The sequence below is a fragment of the Oreochromis niloticus genome, linkage group LG7, assembly GCF_001858045.2.
Source record: "Oreochromis niloticus isolate F11D_XX linkage group LG7, O_niloticus_UMD_NMBU, whole genome shotgun sequence".
NCBI lineage: Eukaryota > Metazoa > Chordata > Actinopteri > Cichliformes > Cichlidae > Oreochromis > Oreochromis niloticus.
This window is the reverse complement of record NC_031972.2, coordinates 49,927,526-49,949,504: the sequence shown is the minus strand read 5'-3', so window position 1 is coordinate 49,949,504 and position 21,979 is coordinate 49,927,526. Positions and strand designations below refer to the sequence as shown.

At 41.9% G+C, this 21,979-nt stretch overlaps 1 protein-coding gene across 1 annotated transcript in view; it reads left to right on the top strand.

The window, feature by feature from the left end:
- Positions 1 to 21,979, top strand: part of tjp1b (tight junction protein 1b) — a 57,583-nt gene extending 35,604 nt beyond the window's left edge. Inside the window, 28 exon segments of the mRNA XM_013270540.3 lie at positions 2,211 to 2,267; positions 2,770 to 2,894; positions 3,015 to 3,117; positions 3,338 to 3,653; positions 4,011 to 4,114; positions 4,495 to 4,663; positions 4,772 to 4,916; positions 7,079 to 7,209; positions 7,791 to 7,896; positions 8,475 to 8,625; positions 9,239 to 9,347; positions 9,432 to 9,651; positions 9,814 to 9,998; positions 10,088 to 10,183; positions 10,265 to 10,347; positions 10,453 to 10,663; positions 10,773 to 10,873; positions 10,953 to 11,303; positions 11,640 to 11,870; positions 12,906 to 13,254; positions 13,257 to 13,771; positions 14,223 to 14,314; positions 14,615 to 14,830; positions 14,939 to 15,075; positions 15,813 to 16,284; positions 16,468 to 16,685; positions 17,437 to 17,580; positions 20,141 to 21,979. Of these exon segments, the coding sequence (XP_013125994.3) occupies positions 2,211 to 2,267; positions 2,770 to 2,894; positions 3,015 to 3,117; positions 3,338 to 3,653; positions 4,011 to 4,114; positions 4,495 to 4,663; positions 4,772 to 4,916; positions 7,079 to 7,209; positions 7,791 to 7,896; positions 8,475 to 8,625; positions 9,239 to 9,347; positions 9,432 to 9,651; positions 9,814 to 9,998; positions 10,088 to 10,183; positions 10,265 to 10,347; positions 10,453 to 10,663; positions 10,773 to 10,873; positions 10,953 to 11,303; positions 11,640 to 11,870; positions 12,906 to 13,254; positions 13,257 to 13,771; positions 14,223 to 14,314; positions 14,615 to 14,830; positions 14,939 to 15,075; positions 15,813 to 16,284; positions 16,468 to 16,685; positions 17,437 to 17,580; positions 20,141 to 20,235 (5,232 nt within the window). The 3' untranslated portion in view covers positions 20,236 to 21,979.

Sequence of the window (21,979 nt, the reverse complement as noted above, 5' to 3'; positions counted from 1 at the left end):
GAGTTTGTGACTGTTGCTGCCAAGCTGAGCACGTCTGGGGCCACTTGTGGCATTTTATTTAGCTGCCTGTATTCCCAGACGCCAGCTAATCTTTGGCACTTGGCCGCCAGGTCGCAGCAGACATAAGGATGATGTGTTGAAGGAGGCCAGGGTGCTAAAACAATAAACGGCACAGCAGCAGTCGGTCAGCTAAGCTGCTGCCTCTGAATATGATTTCTGTTGTACAAAAAAAAAGTTGGACATTGTTTTCTTCACATCTGAGTTACTTTTTTTTGTTCAGACATTTGCTTCTGCAGCAGCATGGCTGTTATTATTTTCAACTTGAGAATCTCTGGGTGTGTTTTTGAGTGTTTCTCATCACACACATTTTGGTAAAGTGATGACTTAAAACTGTGCAATATTGCAAAATACAGTTTAATTGTTTACAAAAGGGTTTCCCTGAATCTTAACTGCTGTCTAAGGTTGATTAAATCGGCCGTCCTTGGGCTCACAATCCCTTAGTACTTTACATTTTGTCTGCCACACTCTGATGGGGGATGAATTTAGGGGTAAAAGTAATGGGATAGGTTATCTTGTTTTCATAATCGATGGATGCCATTAAGGACAGGTAGCTTGATTGATTAAAAATGATTAACTGAACATCCCTATTCCCCATATAAGATTTCATCATAATATTTCCACACTAGATGTGTCCTGAGAAATCACAATGGTCTGTAGTTCAGTATTTGGCCTGCAGACCATCCAAGATTTTTAGCTGTTTATTGCTCTTTGTGGCTTAATAGCACTTCCATTATCAAGTTGTCATACTGATGTGCTGCAAAATGTCTTTCAGTGTGAAGCTGGACTGACGCTTGCTAGATGTTTTGCGTTTGAAGCTGCCAACACGTCGACAGCAGTCTCAGTGGCAGGTCTAAGCACTGGAACCAATGCTCCTTTTCAGCGTGAAGAGTAATCTCCCTTTGCTCATTTTTCATCACATTTTAATGTACCGCAACATGAGATTTCTGCATAGGTGGTTATACTGTAAGCGTTCGAGGTGTCAAAGAAATAACCAGCAAAGCAGAAGGGGATATGTGTGGCAGTCTCACCTATTAAGATCACAGGGCTAGGATCATTTTGCATGACAGATGGGGGTTATTGCATTAAGTGCTGTGATGGTGGTTGTAATTTGCCCCAATGGGAATCACCTCGTAGTATTTTATATGCAGTCCTTGAATGTCTAATGTGTTGTGAGATTGCAGTGGAGGTAAAATGATACAGAAGCAGAGATAAGAAGCGGGCTGTAGGTCGCAGAGGATGGCGTTAACCCAGCAGCTGACTGAGGTGACCTTAATCTTATCCTCTGGTTGTTAATGGGGCCGAGGTTGTCCTTCAATTTTAGAGGCTTACTGCCAGTGTGGCCCTATTTAATGAAGGAGGATCTTTTTCTGTTGTGCTATTGTACTCACTGCACTGTAAACCTGGGACCTCATACTGTGGACCCACTACAAAGAAGACTGTCTGGTCTAAAAACCAACATGTTTATGGTGTGTGCGTGGGCTATTTGCTGTGCTCTGTTGTGTCATCTGTATCACTGTGAATCAGCAACAGTGTGAAACAAACAAGCGTCCTGATGTGTACCCTGTCTTAATTTTCAGTGATGAAACACTTCCCCTTCCATTAGGAACATTGGTAGAGGAAAAAAAAAATCAGTGCTATTAGTGTGTGTTAAAATATTCTGTGTTCACCTTTTTATTTATTTATTTTTACTAAAGTCTCTCAGTGTGCTTTCACAGTCGATTTGCTGTTTATAATCTTTACATCCTTTATTTGCAGTATGAATAATGCGATATGAATAATGAAATGTAGCCTAGATTGCCCAAGTGGCTGATGTTCATAAAGTAGCAGCAATCTAAAGCCTCTATTATTTTTTCAGTATCTCAGTATAAGTAGCTTTTGCTGCAAAAGTGGTAAACGCTACTCTACACATTATGCAGACATTTAGCTTGGACAGATAACGCCTACTCTGTTCATTAAAAAACAACACATTTGACCTTTTATGCAGACTTTGTTAAAGGTTAAACACACTGCTGAAGGAGACGCTGTCAGATGTATTTTGGGAGCCACTCTTCCACCTTTTATCAGTTGGAAGAATGAATTATTTTGACTCTTCTTCTCTGAACTCTGGAGCTTATGTGTTAAGCACTGTGCTATTTTTTTTTGCATTTCAGAGTGCAGCAATGGAGGAGACAGTCATTTGGGAACAGCACACAGTAACGCTACACAGGGTGGGTATCTGTTATCCTTCCTTTACTCTCTATAATTGTCTATGTTGAAATTATGCCCTATCCTAAAAGCTCTCTGCCCTACCTGGTTTACTTTATTTTCCCTCTATCTCCCATCCCAACATTTTTCTTCCCTGCTATTTTCAGGATCACAGCATGTAGGGAGTTAGCTCACTGTGTAATTAATTGCAGGTGGAACAGACAAAACAGCAGAGTTATCACAAAGCTTTTCTTCTACACGATTCCATGTTTTTGGCTGTGGAGCATAAATAATTTGCACAAGTGCTGATCTGGCATCTTTGTGCACATTGTTTGCACACAAACTGCATCGCTTCAAAGTGTTTGACTGCTGTATTCTGTAGAGGTGGTTTACAAACAATGATTTTGTTGCAGTCGTACCAGGAGGTGGTAATTTAAATCCAGCTGTCTCCACTCGTCAGTCAGTGTCTTGGTCCACCCACACATCCTTATCTTTTTAGTGTTTTGTTTTTATTTCTGTGTGCAGGCACCAGGGTTTGGCTTTGGGATAGCCATTTCAGGTGGACGGGATAACCCTCATTTTCAGAGTGGTGAGACCTCCATTGTCATCTCAGACGTGCTGAAAGGAGGCCCCGCAGAAGGCCTACTGCAGTAAGATTTAGTTGTATTATCGGGAACCCAGTCATGCAGCTCATTTTTTAGTATTAAATTACACTGCCTGCTCCATAAAGACTCCACTGTCTGTCTGTTCTTGGTATCTCATTTCTCTAGGGAAAATGACAGAGTCGTTATGGTCAACGCTGTCTCCATGGATAATGTGGAGCACGCGTACGCTGTTCAGCAGCTTCGTAAGAGTGGGAAGCTTGCCAAAATTGTGAGTGTCACATCCCATTATGAGGTCTTCTTGGAAAGCTCATTTTGTAGTCAGACTTAAAAAGTGTTTGTAGCAGAGATATGTATATTACTAATAAGGGTTATTTGGGCTCTCTCATATGTTTTGGTAGTTGACTAGCAGGAGAAATGTGCATGATAAGGGGAGTGCCTGGCTCATGTTGGTTGTCAAGCTCATTTCATGTCTTATTCCCTTTGTTTAGACAATCAGGCGCAAGAGGAAGGTGCACGTCCCCATGGGCCGCCTGGGAGAGAGGGAGACTATGTCAGAGCATGACGAGGAGGAGGATAGCTACGACGAAGAGATATATGAAACGAGAAGTGGGCGCAGTGGCGCGTACAGTGGTGTAGGCGGTGCTATGGGCAGGCGCAGTGGGCGGAGCGGCGGTCGCAGGGACAGGGAACGTGAACGCAGCGGCTCACGGGAAAGAAGTCTCTCCCCACGCTCAGACCGCCGCTCACACAACCTGCCCCCTCGGCCCGCCAAAGTCACTCTCGTGAAATCCCGCAAAAATGAAGGTGAGGCTCACAAAGTCGGGGATAAAAAGGGAAGTCAGAAGAGTGGCCAGTGAAGCAGGGAATCTCCTGCCATTTGATTTACATGACTATTAACAGACAACCATATTCTCTTTTAGAAGAGAATAAAACCTCCAAATCAGCATTGGTTAACTGCCAGAGCAAATAAAACTTGCCAGCCACAGCAAAATCCAAGTAAACTCAAGTAAATCTAAGTAAAAGAGCAATTAATCTTCTTTAATCAGTACTGTTAATCCCAGTGGGAGAAGCAGATGTCAGCAGAATCGCAGTCAGTGTGGTGTTGTCACGTGAACTCTGTGCTAACGTTGTCTTTGTTGCTGTCGTTCACTTTGTAAGCAGAATATGGCCTGCGCCTGGCCAGCCACATCTTTGTCAAGGACATTTCCCCTGAGAGCCTGGCAGCCAGGGATGGCAACATCCAGGAGGGGGATGTTGTACTGAAGGTGAGAGGGGAAAGGCAGAAACTAGAAACATAGAAGATAAACTGAAAATGTTTGATCATGTTCTTTTTATAATCTAACCTGATTCAGATAGAAGGATGTGCCATATGTACTACTTTGTCTCATTGTATTAATGTTTTGGGAACATGTTGTGTAGAAGGACATCGTCACATTTAGCAACGTCACATCTCGATCCTTTCTTTCAATCCATAGACTGGTTATGGGGAGGAACATTAATGTGATCTCATACCATTAAGATAATAAATGTGTAACACCAGACATGTCACCATTTATATTGTTTCTCTTTTAATTCAAATTCTGTGCCTGTGTACGAATGTTTACTTCGTGTCATTTCTGATGGCTTGTTTTGCTGATTCTTTCAGATTAATGGCACCGTGACAGAGAACCTTTCTTTGATTGATGCCAAGAAGCTGATAGAAAGGTCAAAGGGCAAGCTAAAAATGGTGGTTCAGAGGGACGAGAGAGCGACCCTGCTGAACATCCCTGACCTCGATGACAGTATTCCCTCAGCCAACGCTTCTGACAGAGATGGTGAGAGTGATGTGAATTCAGCTCAAATGAGTGGATAGGAAGAAAGTCAGACTTGTCAGGGCAACTTTCAGGCTGCGGCCGTTTAACAGTATCTTTATGTTTAATCAGACATTTCAGATATCCATTCTCTGGCGTCCGACCATTCCAATCGATCACATGACAGACATCGTAGCAGCCGCTCCCGCTCTCCAGACAGACGATCTGAACCCTCAGACCACTCCCGACATTCACCTCCACAAATCAGCAATGGCAGGTAAAGAACATCAACCCGGCTTTCAGGAAATAAATAAATTAGTTGTTATTTTTGTACATATTTATTCAGTGTTTCTTTTCTTCGCAACTTTCTCTGTTTTTGATGGAGTGAAGTTTAGAACAATACAGATTCAAACTTGAACAGCAACATTGATCACCAAAATGTGGGTGGAGTTCAAAACCATGTTATTGGTCACTTTGCTTAATAGTAAATTTAAAAAAAAGTCCCTTAGTGTATTTGGAGCAGTCTGAGCCCTCAGGTTTAGGGTTAATTTATGATTAATGTAATAATTGATCTGTTCCTCAGTTCTCCAGCCGATGTTGGGAAATTGTTTTGTTGTTTTGTTTTTTGGTAGAGACAGACTGGAAATGCAGGAGAATGCAAGGATATAACCACTTTGGTACTGGGTTGTCCTGTGCATCATTTCTCTACTGGTTTTTAGACTGTTGTTGATTAGTTAAGACAGTAATTTGCAAATGAGTGAAATTAAAATAAGTTATATGCAACCACTTAGTAAAACTTTAACATCTTTTAAGTAACCACAACTGATGATATTTGCTTCCATGCTTTAAAACAAGCTTTTTTTTTTTCCTTCATCTTTTCTGTTTTTCTCGTGAAAGGTTTAGTGTTAGCACCAACCATTACTCCATTCACCACTTCTTTTGACTCTAACGTTGTTTGAAAGTACCTCATTAATTCTTCATTTAAACTCAATAGAGCACCACAGTTGTTTCCCTTTCACTCTGCTCACTGACCTGAGAAAAAATAAAAGTCAGCTGTTAAGCCACAAAAGAGTCGGTCTTGGTCAAAATTACGGTTGAAAGCAGATCAAGACTCTGCTCTGCTAAGCGTAGAAGCTCACTGCTCTTAACTCTTAAACATGATGCCATAATTCAAAGCTGTTGCTGAATGGGATTTTTCTCCACCTGGTTATTCTGGTTATACTTCAGCAGCTGGAGAATTCCAATCATATGGTTCCATTTCCCTATCTGAATATTGAGGATTTACTACATAAACTATTAGATTTAATGTAGTTCAGTAGAGTTGTTGGGACTTTGACAAACGACTTTAAATTCACAGCCCTCACTCTAAAAGAAGTGATGAATTTGTGTGTTGAAGATCGGTCTTTTGTGTAACAGCAAATTATTGACTGATGGATGTTGTTGTTGATATCAGACATCAATTATTTAGAGACATTTCTTCTCGAGATGAGAGAGTCATGTGAATATGTCACTGGATCTTCTTCTTTTTAATGTTTTGGTGGACAAAACTGCATGTTTGCCACAAAGGGAAGCGTGGCACACAGTTATAAAAGGCCATCTCCAGCTGCCTGTTTTAAGTCTCTCCCTATTTTTTACAATCAGGCTCATCGTTTCTTGTAATTTTTAAGATATAAAAAGCAAAAACCTCTATAATGTTCTAAACAGTGACACAGGTACACTACCTTGTGTATTTCAGTTAACCGGAAGGAGTTTTTGTGACAGGATGCTATTTGATTTGTTTGTTTGAACCTGATCAGTGATCTGGAACCCTTTCTCTCAGCTTGTGAAGTTGGCAGTTAAGTGCTGGCTGGGATGAAAAGAAGTTTGTTCCTGTGCAGCCAGTTCAAGCAGGATCCTTTGTGGTTACTTTGTCACACAGTCTGTGAACAAAGCAGCACTCTTCCCAAAAAGTTAGCCATGTGACCAGGAAAGCCACAGATCTATGCCACTGGGAAGCCTGTCTTTATCCCTCCTATTCCTGTTCCCAGAATCAGCATCTGAAATTTCTGTTTGTCAAAACACATGGAAATTTGGACATCATTTGTCACTGTATATTAGTTTATACAGTAGTTTATGCAGTTTGTCTTTTTAAAGCAAGTCAAAGTAAGCTGGTCTAAAGCCAGAGCCTCACAGTGAAATTCACCTGGAGGACAGAACCCACTCTGACACCTTAGATAAGCTGCTCTAAAAATAGAGCACAAAAGACTGGAAAGACAAAGTGATGACCTTCAAGACTAAGATGCAGGCGTAGAAAGAAGCTATTCTCAGCAAATGCATGTTCTGTTTAAGAGACAGTTTCATGTTGCCTTGGAGCACTACATCTGCAGAATGCATTATTCATGATCTCGTGCCTCATGTTCTAAAGAGAAGTTATACAAAAACATCTTTTTGCATCTTTAGTCACAGAAGTCGTGACGATGAACGGATCTCAAAGCCGGCTTCAACACCAGCGAAGCTAGCGGAGGAGGTACCTCTGCCCAAACCGAAGGAGTCAGGAGGCAGAGAGGAGAAACAGCTCCCACCCCTCCCAGGTCAGATGTAAATTAGTTTGTATGTCTAAAAATAGTCATTTGTAAATCAGTGTGACTCTTGAGCAACGGTTTATAATTGCCCTGTCTATCGTTTGCAGCAGAAAATTTACATGAATTCATGAACTCTTATTCGAAACAGTTATTTTTGCCCTTTTTTGGTAGTTGCGCTTTTAAAAAGTTAGATCCAGACGCCTGCTGAGCCTGGCTGAGTCTGCCTGGAGCCAAGTGAAAATAAACCATATGAGCTGATCGAGTCTGACGTTCCTCCCCAGCCTCCAGCACTCTGCTGCCTCTCTCTTTGACTTCCTAGCTCAGGACACTTTGTGCCTTGAGTGTGCGTGTGTGCACACAAGAATCTGTGTGATAATATTTTGCTTATATGTATGCACTGTTTTTTTCTGGTGTGTGTCTGTTGTTGTTGTTGTTGTTGTTGTTGTTGTTGCTGTTGTTCTTATTCTCACTCATTTTCTGTCTCTGTGGGGGATGGGGATATTCCTTTGTTTATGATGATGTACAGTCGGTGTTACATGTTCGTCATCTGTCTGTCGTAATAACATGAATCTCTGCTCATCTGTATTTAGAACCCAAGCCAGTCTATGCTCAGCCCGGACAGCCAGATGTAGACCTGCCTGTCAGTCCTTCTGATGCTCCTGTGCCAACTACTGCCCATGATGATAGCATCCTACGGTAAAGTTTACATTATAGTAATAACCTACACACACACACACACACAAGTTTTTTGGAGGGGAAAAAAAGTACTTTTGACTACATCGGGAGAGCTGTTATTTAGAAAATTCTTTTAAAATGCTTCCATGCACAGTCTGCATCACTTATCTGTAAAGCGCAGTATCTAAGGATACCCTTAATGTGGTCATCTCAGAAGTGTAGGTCTGACTGTGAGCACAGCAGCCCCTCCCACCTGCTGTTCACATGTTTTGTTTTCAAGGTTCAGCCAGTCGGGAGAAAATACAACAGGGAGGGTGGTCTTGAAGGGTATAGTTAAAAGGGCTTGTGGATTATTTTGAGCTGTGAAGTGTGCCGTAATGAAGATTTGTAGCTGAAAACGAGGGCAACGGGTCCCCCATTAATGGTGAGCTGCCAAGTTGAATGAGCAGGACGCAGAGTGATCAGTGGTTGTGTCTGAGAATGTTTACTGTGGTTATTAGCCAAAATACTGAAATCACTCTAGATGTTCTGTAGAGAAATCTGGCTGACATTTAAGTTATATCAAAAGAAATGAACTTGGCAATTGTCTTTATTCTCAGGCCAAGCATGAAGTTGGTGAAGTTCAAAAAGGGGGAGAGTGTGGGTCTGCGGCTGGCTGGGGGGAACGACGTGGGCATCTTCGTAGCTGGAGTGCTGGAAGATAGTCCAGCCGCTAAGGAGGGCCTAGAGGAGGGCGACCAAATTCTCAGGGTAAGATTATTTTTAACATAAGCTGATTGTGAAGTGAGACAAACTGCAACACACATGATGTAAAAAACAACAAAAAAGGGGAGCTGTTTAAGTTTGGGGAGAAAAGGGGAAAATGGGATAAGCCATTTTGTTTTAACATTGGGCACATCATAGTGCGTGTAAACAGCAGTGTTTTATGGAAAATGTTTCTGAAACATTCCCTTATTTATTCATGGTGTTACACACTGGCTGCTCCAAAATTCCTCTATCTTCAAGCTGGTCTCTTAGCAATAGCCCTGAGGGAGCACACACAAAAACACCGTTTCCTCTCGCTGTGTTTGTCCCATTCCCTCACAGTCGTATATCTCACTGTTTGTTCCTCCTCCTCTATTCTCTGAGTATATTGAGGAATGACTTGACTTCTTGTAGTGCAATAAAACCTGCAGTTACCCAGGCATTTCAGAGAACAGGAAAAGCTATGCGAACCTCTGTTTAAATGGAGATTTACATTTTCTGAGATGTACTCCTTGAACAATAAAATCTTCTGCTTAAACTTGAAAATCGAAAATAAAACATTTTTGTGTGAAAACCATAAAAAACATAAACTAGAAACATGCTTTTTTCCAAATTCCAGGTAAATAATGTTGACTTTGCAAACATAATCCGAGAGGAGGCGGTGCTATTCCTCCTGGACCTTCCTAAAGGTGAAGAGGTCACCATTCTGGCCCAGAAGAAGAAAGATGGTAAAGGAAGTGAAAAGAGAACTAAGAACTATCTAATAAGCTGATTGGTTTGCTGATACTGACTTAACGCTCTGTACTGTTCAGTATATCGGCGGATTGTGGAATCAGATGTCGGTGACTCTTTCTACATCCGGACACACTTTGAGTATGAGAAGGAATCTCCGTATGGTTTAAGCTTTAACAAGGGCGAGGTGTTCCGTGTGGTGGACACCCTCTACAACGGCAAATTGGGCTCCTGGCTGGCTATTCGCATTGGCAAGAACCATCAGGAGGTGGAGAGGGGCATCATCCCCAACAAAAACAGGTGAAAGCATCCCGTCTCATCTCCTTCCAGTTGTAGTTCATCTCCATATTTGTGGGGTTTTTTTGTTTGTTTGTTTGTTTGTTTTGTGTGTGTGTGATGTCTTTGTGTACTGGCAGTGTTGATAATTAGTCCTAATGACAGTATCTCTGCTTTTGTCTACAGAGCAGAGCAGCTCTCCAGTGTGCAATACACTCTCCCCAAAACAGCAGGTGGAGACAGGGCTGACTTCTGGAGGTTCCGTGGTCTTCGTAGTTCAAAGAGGAACCTGAGGAAGAGCCGAGAGGATCTTTCTTCACAGCCAGTCCAAACAAAGTTCCCAGCTTATGAAAGAGTTGTGCTGAGAGAGGGTGAGGTGTCTTGACATGTCTGTTAGCCCGTTTAAGAGTAACAGTACAGTTTTATAAGTCTGTAAACGGTTTCTTTTCTCCTTGTGCAGCTGGCTTCCTAAGACCGGTTGTAATATTTGGACCTATTGCTGATGTTGCTCGTGAAAAGCTTTCCAGAGAAGAGCCAGATCTTTTTGAGCTTGCAAGTATGTCAGTAAACTGCATAAAACACATTTAGTACTCAAGAAAATGTATTTGTCTTAAAATTGTCTTACCTCGTTTTCTAGAGAGTGAACCGAGAGATGCAGGAACAGACCAGCGTAGTTCAGGAATAATTCGTCTTCACACTATCAAGCAGATCATCGACAGAGTGAGCACGCCTCTCTTTATGATACGTGCATGGATTTTTAAAATGATATATCATTGTTTGTGTGCGTGCATTTGTTAAAAATAACTCTTTCTTTTCTTAATGAAGGACAAACATGCTGTACTGGACATCACCCCAAATGCTGTGGACAGGCTGAACTATGCTCAGTGGTACCCGATTGTAGTCTTCCTAAATCCCGATAATAAACAGGGTGTGAAGAACATGAGGACCAGGTTGTGTCCAGAGTCCAGGAAGAGTGCCAGGAAGCTCTATGAGCGAGCCATTAAACTGAGGAAGAATAATCACCACCTGTTCACCAGTAAGTGGGAGAGAGTTATAAAAATACCAGTAAATGAAAAATGTAAATTGTCTTTTTTTAAGATGCTTTGTTCTTAATGAGCTGCCTGTTATTTAAACTATTCTCTTAGCGACCATCAACTTGAACAATATGAATGATGGTTGGTATGGAGCGCTAAAGGAAACCATCCAGCAACAGCAGAACCAGTTGGTGTGGGTGTCAGAGGGCAAGGTGAGTCTATTCTGCTGCACTGAACACCATTACTGTGAATAAATGAGCCATCAGGTGACGGTTTCTCTGCTCTGTTCAGGCGGATGGTACTACAGAGGATGACTTGGATATCCATGATGACCGCTTGTCCTACCTTTCAGCACCAGGTAGTGAATACTCAATGTATAGCACAGACAGCCGCCACACTTCTGACTATGAGGACACAGACACAGAAGGTGGAGCATACACAGACCAGGAATTAGATGAGACTTTGAATGATGAGGTGGGTCTGCCCACGGAGCCTGCCATCACCCGCTCCTCAGAGCCTGTGCGAGAAGATCCTCCTGTAATTCAGGACACCCCTGGTTACCCTGGATACCAGCACCCCGTGCAGCCTGACCCAGCCAATCGCATAGACCCTGCTGGGTTCAAGATGGCTGCTCCGCAGCAGGTAAAGTTCATATCTGGCATTGCAGACAGGCTTTGCCTTTCAAAGATGGATGCATGGGTGAAATTATATGGCTGAAGAGCAGAGGAGAATTACTCCTTTGTATTCAGTGATGTGTCCTGACCTTTTTGTTAAGATTAAAAGTTTCTTGACTAAGTAATAAATATTTTTAGAAGCTACTGGTATGTTATCGATTCTAATCACATTTTTGCAAGCGCTTTCTCTGGCTGGTGTAAAACTGATTCAGTGTAAGGAAGAAGATCATGGTGTTGGGGTAAGCTGTACTTTCTGTGCCCTTGGCAGGCTGTATTATAAATGTCTCTTAACAATACTTCACAGCAAGGTGAGGCTGCTGTGCCCATGCCCTCGTTGCCTCCGACGTCGGTAGCAACCCCTGCTGCTGAGCAGCCTGTACAGCTAGAGGGTATGCACCTAGAGGAGCCGCCTGCTGCAGCCGCAGCTCCTCAGGCTGACTCACTTAGCAGCCCCAGCCCTGCCCCTGAGCTTATTCAGCCCCCACCACCACCACATGAACCCCACCCGTCTGGACTGCCTGGTCCAGAACCAAAGGTACCCGCTGTTTCACCAGCCACTCGGACCGGGCCTGGGCCCCAGCCTGCTGTTTTAACTGCCTGTCTTCTCACACATGCTTTCCACTTGCTCTCTGCATGACACGCCCACACTGTGTGACTCACTGAGCCCACTGTGTGCCTCTGGCTTCCAGAGAAAATGTGTGACAGACTAGTCCACATGCACCACAGTGGGCTGGGAGACCAGAAGGACTGGTACATCTGAGTCTTTGACCAGGGTGAAGACATCCACAACCAGCCCTAACTGTTGCCTTACTTCCTTTGCATGGCTCCTAATGTTTTTTGGGTTCCTTTCAGCTTTAACTTTTCTTCTGTAGATGAAAAATAGTGTCACAGTAGCATCGTAGTGGGTAGATGTGTCGTCTGTCGTAGTGCCAGTAGTTTGACATTGCATTATATGCAAACTGAATGTTTTTTGCATGATGAAAGCTAACCTGCAGACAGTACTCTTGGTAATAAATTCCTTTCAATGAGCAATTCTCCCTATGGAAAAACAAACTTGCATCTGCACACTGCATTATGTCTCTCTTGTGTAGTTATGCCCTCTGTATATGCCAACAGATCAACCTTCCATAGGAAGTACTGTAACTAGATTTGCTGTCTACAGGCTACACATCATTTGTTTGAAACGAGGCCTTTCAGAAATGTACAAATTACTTGCTAGTGTGCCATTTATCAAACTTTAAAGATGTAAAATTCACTTGTGTTAATATGGATAACCACCATTCTTGAAAGGCATCTTGTCAAACAGGCATTCAGAACTGTTTTTAATAATGGGAAAAGGTTTGCCTGAGTAAATGCACTTTGACTTGATCTTGGTTTAATTAATTGGTTGAGAGATTTTCTTTGGTTAATGTTATTGTTAAACTTCTCAAGGTTTTAGTTTATTTCCTGTTAATTAATTTAATCTTAATCTGGTGTTGGGAGAATACTGGCTGCTTTCTGTCCTGCAGCACTGGTTTGTTAAAAGTTTGCAATGTGATGGATGCATTCATTTAGATCTTTTTCTTCACAGATGTACAAGAAAGATCTTTACAATATGGAGGACCCTGTGCGAATCAACCATAGCCTAAAGCAGTCTATGAGCTATAGTCACCAGCCGCCGTACCAGGACAAACAGCCATACCGCGAATACGACCACCCGCCTTACGGATATGATGGAGGCGGCTACACGGAACCAAAGCCTCACAACACTGATTCTCACCTGCACTACGACAACCGTGTGCCTCATTACAATGAACAGTGGCCCCCCTATGACCAGCAAACCTCGTCCTCCCAGCCCGCAGGGTACCAGCCGGGCCACCAGCAACCCATGGGCTACAATCCCCGGTCCCCCTATGAGGATGGACCGGGAAGGGACTACAGCCCCCTCAGCCACGCTATGATGAGGCCCCGCCAGTGGGCTATGATGGCAGAGCTCGCCACAGTAAACCTGGACCGATTCGTTACGATGAGCCCCCTCCACCACCTCTCCCTCCGGCAGGCTACGATGCACGTTCCCCGTATGAAGCAGAGACCCACAGCTTCCCCATTAACTCCCCTCGATCACCAGAGCCTTCGAAGCAGTATTATGGTGACTCTGGTCTGAGGTCGTCCTACATGCCTGGGCCTCCAAACCGGGGTTTTAAGCCAGGGATGCATGACGCTATGAGAAACTCTGAACCCACCATCCCTCCACCTAAACCAGAGGCCCTACCCTCCCCAGGCGATCCAGCAATCACTCCAGGGTCCAAACCTCTTCCACCTCCACCCCAGGAAGACCCGGATGAGGACCCAGCCATGAAACCACAGTCAGTGCTCAACAGGGTCAAGATGTTTGAGAATAAACGGTCGGTTTCTATGGACAGGGCTAAAGAGGGAGGCGATTCATCAGTACTCCGGGTATGTTTATCTCACCTTAGTTACTCCAAGGATTCTGGCCCAGTAACACAATAAAACCTTTATGTTAGAACTCTGTATTAACTTCATCACATTTCAGATATTTGTACTTGTATTGATAACAGCAAACTGGTTAGAGTCCTAGTTTAAATATAGATAGCTATAATCTTGAATAAAAATCCTATTTAAAAAGAAAAAAAATGGGCTATGATAATAATATATACAAGGTAGGGTGTAAATGGAGTCCAACAGGATATGGTACGTTGTTATGTTACATTGATATGTAGTTATCTTGAAAACGCATGCTTGTTTATATGAGATATTTCTTTTCTTTTTTTTAATCTTTTGTTGCCTGAATTATTTTACATGTTTCAGGCACAATAATTGATATGTGTGCAAAATCTAAATCTAATGCAAGAATCACTAAAGCAGAGGCCTGTGTTTGTTTTTTCAGCCTGCAGATATTCCTAAACCTGTGATAGCACCTGGACCAGTCCTCAAAGCCAATTCCCTCAGCAACCTGGAGCAGGAGAAGTCCTCCTATAGGTATGTAACCCTCGCTGCAAAACCCCAGACTACAGGGTAGGTGAGTGAAGGACAGCTCATAAGATCCTTGAAAAGGAGTCTCAGAATTGATTTGTTGTAGTTTGAGCTCCATCTAGTGGAGGCCACAAGCCCTGTAGGTTAGCCTCAGTGTCATTGGCTGCCTGAGCTTCCCAGCTGTAAAGATTCATATTGATTTCAGAGATATCTGATAAATTAATCTCATAGACTCTACTTTAAGTTAGTGCACAGTTTCTGATTTGCCTATAGGTCAATCAATTTGCTGTTTGTCTTTTTCTGCAGGGCTCCTGAACCACAGAAGCCCCACACCAAGCCCCTGGATGATGTAGTCCGTTCCAACCACTATGACCCAGATGAGGATGAGGAATACTACAGAAAGCAGTTGTCCTACTTTGATCGTCGCAGCTTTGACAGCAAGGCCATGGGCCAGCCCGCTCCTGGCATTAACCGCTTCCATGATCTGCCCAAACCACCTCAGCTATCGTACCCATACAACAGGTATAACAGCTCAGCCTGTGCCAAAAGTGCTGCCTGTTGTACAACATTTCTCAGGTTTTAAGTCGTCGCAGCTGTTGAATAATAATTGTTTGTGCCATCTAACTGCAGAGTTGAGTCTGTGGAGAAAGTGAGTCCAGTGGAAAAAAGATACGATCCTCTGCCGCAGATCAGTCCCTCTTCACAGTATGGGCCCCCGGCCTCCGCCATTCCACCCGCCACATTGCCCAAACTCAGTCCTGGCGATGGTAAGCTTCCTAAACTTTCTGCTGGCCTTCAAACCTTCGTGTGTACGTTATTACATGAATAACATATACATGACATGAATTATATCTGTGCCATTGACATGAGCACTTGCATTACAGGCTGCTTTCTCCAATAAGCTTTGCCTTTTTCGGCCACTTTTTTCCTTCTGTACTCATATACAGTCATATACATATCTTCATATTTCTTTTCCTACTGTTTCCAGTTGCTTCCTCTCACGTCTTTTTGCTTGTTCTTAAATTGATTTCTTAAACAAGACCGTGGTTTCCAAACTACCATTGGTTGTCTAGAATGTTTTGGGGGTTATTTTTTTAGCCTTTTTTGTGCACACATGCATTGTAAAGTAAACATAGTGCCTCCTGCTACTGCTACCTCTTTGTGTTTATGTAATTTTGTAGGACTGTCCCTAAAGTGATAATGGCTTAAAAAAACTCTCTCCCTGTGAGATCAGACTGGCTGCATGGTAGTCAGACCAGAACTGTAAGCAAAACTATCTGTGGCAGGACCTTTTGTGCTTGTTGCTGATGAAAGATCTCTATTGAGTGTCAAAGCTTGGCACAGTACTGTAAATCTAGCAAAAAAAATCTTGATTTTGTTCATTTGTTGGTAGTAGCTAAACTCTTCAGTGCATATGTAAAGTACATAACTGTATATATAATCTCTTGTGTATGTTTAATCAAGACTGTATTTAAATTATTTGATTTATTATATCCTCTTCCAGCTAACTCCGTACCTGAACCGTTGACTTCACCCAATCCTAAACCTGAGCTGACAACTCTTAGGCCGACCAGTAGGGATGAACCCACACCGGGCGGTTACCTGCCCCCGAGGGGCCTTCCCGACAAATCCCCGGTCAATGGCACTGATGCAGCACCCCCAAAAACCCTGAGCACTCCTGCACCAACTAGCTATAACCGCTACGTCCCGAAGCCTTACACCAGTGCAGCCCGACCCTTTGAGCGCAAGTTTGAGAGCCCCAAGTTCAACCACAATCTGCTGCCCAATGACACACAGGTGAAGACGGACCTCCTCAGCAAGCCCAGTGTGGTGAGCAACAGTAGTGGGAAACCTCAGTTGTCACCGCAGCCCCTTGATCACGACAGTGGCCTGGACACTTTCACACGCACTATAGACAACAGGCCCAAATACCAGCACAATAACATCAACGCCATTCCCAAGGCCATCCCTGTAAGGTAAGACATGTTCTCACCCCTAGTAGCATCGAGTTCTCAGAGAAAGTAATTACTGAGCTGCTGAGTGAGGGAGAGAAACTTGTTTGCGCACAGGGGGTTTGCTCTGGTGCCCTCTGCTGTACATTATTCTCTGCCTACACTGATTTGACTGATGATGTTCTCCTCTCTGCTTCTGTCCCTCAGCCCCAGTGCACTGGATGATGACGACGAAGATGAAGGGCACACGGTGGTGGCCACTGCCCGTGGGATATTCAACTGTAACGGAGGGGTCCTGAGTTCTATTGAGACGGGCGTCAGCATCATCATCCCCCAGGGTGCGATCCCGGAGAGTGTCGAGCAGGAGATTTACTTCAAGGTGTGCCGGGACAACAGCATCCTGCCCCCCCTCGACAAGGAGAAAGGTCAGTTCCTCAGTGCTGGACAGAGATCCTCCCTAACCTAGATTTATCAACTTACGACATGGTACAGAATCTGAGGAAACTGATGAAGTTTGTGAAATGTTGACTGTAGTAATGCAGGGGCTTTATCTTCCTAGATGAGTTTTTCAAACTGTGCATTTTAAGTGATGTAAGGCGTGGAAGCAAACACATCACACACACTTCTTACCACCTTATGCATCACTAAGGAAACTACTCTCATGAATTAAAAATTGAAAAATGATTTCTGTGTTACTGAATATAGATGTTTTCTTCTAGATCACGTTAGTCTGGAGAGAATGCCTGCCACCTCTGAAAAACTCTCTCTGGTCCCCAGTGATCAATTACATTACTTAGTGGATTTGTGTGGAGAGCTGTTTTGGGGTATCTATTTGTTTGTTCTGGTGCCCTGGTGGTGGTGGTGGGGCCTGCCTTGTGGTGTTTTTTTTTTTTTTGTATTTATGTGAGCTATCAGACATGAAAATCTTAAAAATCAAAGTTTAAGTTTTGCTTTTCTTGGATAGTTGTAGAAATTCTCTTTGAGTTTCAAAACCAATATAGAAACTACTACAGAAAAAAGACCGTGAACTAGATAGGGAAATAAATAGTGGTTATACTGGTGGTTACACACTTTTAAACAAGCATATATTTCTTATTTACTACGATGGCCTAGTAACAGACTATTAAATCAGGTGTTTGGTTTGTGAAGTTTAACTCTGGTTGTTTATCTGTGCAGGAGAAACGCTGCTTAGTCCGCTGGTGATGTGTGGCCCACATGGACTCAAGTTCCTGAAGCCGGTGGAGCTGCGCTTACCTCACTGTGCGTCAATGACCCCTGATGGTTGGTCTTTTGCTCTAAAATCCTCCGACTCCTCGTCGGGTACGCTGTCCTCTCTCTGTCCTTTTGGGGTCTGTGGGCAGACTTTGGTGTTCAGCAAAGCGAGTTCATTGCTTTCTGAATCAGTTTAACACTCACATCTGTTTTCTGTTTTTCCCCCCCCCTCACCTTTTCATCATACATGTGCTCTTTGGTGGTGGTGTTATTTATTTTGGGCTCTCTGTTAGTTCTAATTAGTTATATGAACTATAAATAGACATAAAGAGCTAGTATTTGCAAATATCAAGTATTTTTAATCTTGAAAATCTTACCAGCTGTGGATGAAGGTGCCGTTGTAGACAAACACCAAGTCTGTGGGTTGGATGACATTATAAAACTATCATTAGACCAAACGTTTTGAAATCTACTAATTCCAGGGATGTCAAACGCAAAACCTCTACTTTTTTTTTTTTTCATAACATCGCTGGCCACAAAAAGTTCACTTTGATCTTAAGTGGGCCATACCAGTGAAACTTACCTCTGTTTAACTACACATTTAATGTCTGTGATATTCTATTATAATTTTTTAAAAATGGTAGTTTCAGCAGTATTTCTCAGTTTTTCTACATCATCAACAAAAGCTGCTGCAATAAATGAAAGTAATCTGTTAGCACAACTTTTGCAAAAAATAAATATGTAAAATAACAGTAGCATAAATGTCCATTGGGGAGGTCTTTATCAGCAGGAAGTATGAAATGTATGAAAAGTTAAAAGTAAAAAATTCATGCTGTCTTTCACATCGGAGTCAGTGCGCCACATTGGAGTCTTTGATTCGAGCCCTTATGTTTGAGGCCCCTGCTCTAAACTGTTAGATAAGAAGTGATACCAGTGATACTGGATTTCCATTCGTTTGGAGCCAACACCCAATATACGTTTATTAAAAGGAATTATTAAAGGAGCTGGCATCATTATGTTTGGATGTCTCCATAATTCTGAAAACTCAGAGTTGTATACTATAGAAAACGAGTGCTTTTCTCGAAAGTATCATGAGCACGTGTCCGACCATATCAAGCAGATATACCAAATATGAGCTCACAACCGCACATCGAACTTTTCTTTGAGGAAAATTCCAAACAGGATCTCATTCCACTCCTTATTTAGGATGGATTTGCTGCTTTTCCTATGGAGTATTAAACAGAATTTCTCGGAAATGTTGAAATTTTACAGTTACAGAACAAATGCCCACTTGTTTAATTCTTGGTCTTCATTTGCTGAATTTTTATGTTTAATGTCACAGTTTGTGATGTTTTACATGCCAGATAAGTGTTATGACCAGTAAAAAGATGTTTTATGAAATGAAAGAAATTTATAGGCATGTTAACTGATAGATCTAGTTTCAGAAACCTTTATATGAGTATCCTATCGTCTATACTGTACTTAAATTCAGATGTAAATCAAGATGTAAGAAAATAGGGTAATGTTTTATAATCAAGGTATAAGGTAAGTGCTTGGGTGCGCTTGTGTTTAAATATAATCTATTGAGAAGTCACTATGAGTTGTATGTGATTAGTTCGTATTTAGTGAATGTCAGCTATGATTTACTTAATACATTATCATATGTCACCGAATATGCTACAATCCAGCTATGTAGAAATTAATTTAGATGCAGCTTTTTAATTTGCAGCATTTCATAGTTATCTGTTTACCATAGTTCCCACAAACCAGGAGGAAATTAAAGATGGATAGTCATCATGTTCATGGTCCACATGAACAAGTAAAGGCTCGTCTTCAGTACAGGAAGAAATTGCAGCATGACTGAGCTCTGTGGTAAAGATTGAAATAAAATATAAAACTGCCTCCAGACCTGCGTTAATTCATGGCACAGATTCAACGAGGTGCTGGAAACATTCCTCAGAGATTTAGCTTCATATTGACATAAAGTCTAAAGAGGTTAAGGTTTGTAGCCTGAAACCACCTCTTGGTTTCTGCTCCATACTGACATGATAGCATTGGATATTTTCTCTTTTTCAGATCATTCTCTGTAAACTTGAGGTGATTGTGCTGTAAAATCTGAATAGATCAGCAGTTTTGCAAAATGCCCACACCAGCCCATTACTGAGCAGTTGAACAGGTGCACCTAATGAAGTGGCCAGTTGGTGTATATTTAGTGCCGTAAACAGACACACACTCAAAGTTCTTGCTTTTAGTGCAATTTTCTTATTAGTAAAGTAATTAGTTTTTGATTTAAAAATGACATTACAGCAAGGACTTCAGATCACGAGGCAGCACGTAGACACTAACTTGGCGCTGAATGCTTTTGCAAAGGTCAGCCAGGTGTACAGGCCCTTTTAACTGAAGTCCTGCTAGTTTGGTCGCTTCTAATTTCATGTGTGGAATAAGTATGTTGAAATTCATTAAATGAATTAAGTATTACTTAATTACATACACTCATCTGAGGAACATAAATTCATGAAACACCCTTCATTAATTTATGCATTATCATTTGAAATCACCAGCCTTTGCATTTTTATTAAATCGCCTGTTTCGAGTACCTTCAGTTTCAGTTTTCTGTATTTTAAAGCTGCTCTCCATCAGCTGACGTCACGTCTCTTGTTCCCCGCAGGTGATCCCAAAACTTGGCAGAACAAATCTCTCCCTGGAGACCCAAACTACCTGGTGGGTGCAAACTGTGTGTCTGTGCTCATTGACCACTTCTGAAGAGGGCAACAGCTGGCCTGTTACTGAATGTGATAAAGCAGGGGACCCGAGTCTCCCCTGCTGTGCCCGCTCTGCGGTGCACAATGCTCGATGAAGTATGAACTCAAACTCACGTTGTTTACTGTGCCCAAAATTTAAAAAACTTAAAAAACACAAACACACACAAGGAGAGTCAGAGTCCAGCATCCCCAAGGCTGTACTCGTTCTTTCTTTTCTTTTCTTTTTTTTTTTGGTTTGGTGCTTACAAGGCTTGCAAAAAATAAAGATGAAAACGTTATTTAAACAAAAGGAACTGGAGTTGGAATGCATGACCAGTGCCACAGACTGAATAATCACATTTTGACATTTTTAGCTAATTTTGTAAAAGTTCAGAGCGGTGGAGGAAAAAACTAAACAAAAGAGGATCATTTTGAAAACTTGTTTAATATTGCAGTGGGATTTTTGCATACTGTAAAAATAAAAACAAAATTTAAAAAAAAACAACAACTCACAAACAGCAAAGTTTGTATATGCAAAACTTTTGTTTGTGAGTTCTGTGGTCATGCGTTTCACTCATGATGGATCTCTGAGGACTTGAGAAATTGCTCAGCGTGACTCATGAAGACGTAGGCATCATCAAGATTTAAACAAATAAAATAAAAAACAGTAATGAAGAATGAAGGTTAAGTATTAGTATCAGACACACGCTCGTCCAGCGGGGTTCTCTCTGTTTCAAACGTGTTTTTTGTAGAGATGTTTTACCGTAGATAAATATACTGACTTGATTTTACAAACTCCTGCTGTCTAGAGATCTATGCATGTGCTATGACTCAGGTCCAGAAGCCTGCTACTACTAAGTTCAACACATGAGAAATCCCATCGTACACTGCAAGCAGTGATGCCTTATCTGCATATTAACTTTTCAGTGAAACTTTAAAACATCGGTTCCTTCAGTTGTAGCGATCACTACAGAAGAAGCAGAAGAAGAAGAAAAAGAAGTTGTCGTCTCTGCATTTTCTCCTAAAAACGGTGAACTCGGATTTAGCACACGAGAATAATTGAGGCTGATGAAAAAGGTATGCTTTCTTTTACTGCTATGCATATGAAGTCTGAGGAAATACAAAAAAAAAACAACAACAACAAGCTAGAAGATGTTTAAGTTGTGGCTGTACATAATGCTAGCATATGGCCTTGGTTCTCTGTAAATGAACTTTTGTACATCTTTGTTATTTTGTATAAAAGAGAAAACGTTTGTTTAAAAAAGCGAAAGTGGTTACATTGGTTATGTTTGTATTCTGGTTATACCCCTGAGCCTTGGAACTGACATAAGCAGTAATAAGTCCGACTTTTCTACCAACGTATACACACACGTACACACATTACAAACATACACACTACTTAAGGCATTTTTGTCAGAAAACTTTTTATTCTTATTTACAAAATAGAGAAGTGCTCGGTTTAAATGATTTTAAAAGACGTATTTGTGGGGGGCTGCTGTGAAGCGTGGTCCCTTCCTTTCTTTGTGATACTGGATGCTGTATTGTGTGCCCTGAAATGTATTTTTGTACTAAGACAATTTATTATGGCACATCAGTACTATTTTTCTTTTGATATGACAACACTGCTTCAACCCGACACTAGTTTTTTTTTCCCGTGTGGCTGACATTCTTTTTATTTATTTTGATTTTACTTTCATTTGTTTTCCTTTGCAACACATTTCTAAGTATACCACTGTATTACTAAATAAATTCATTTATAAAGTAAA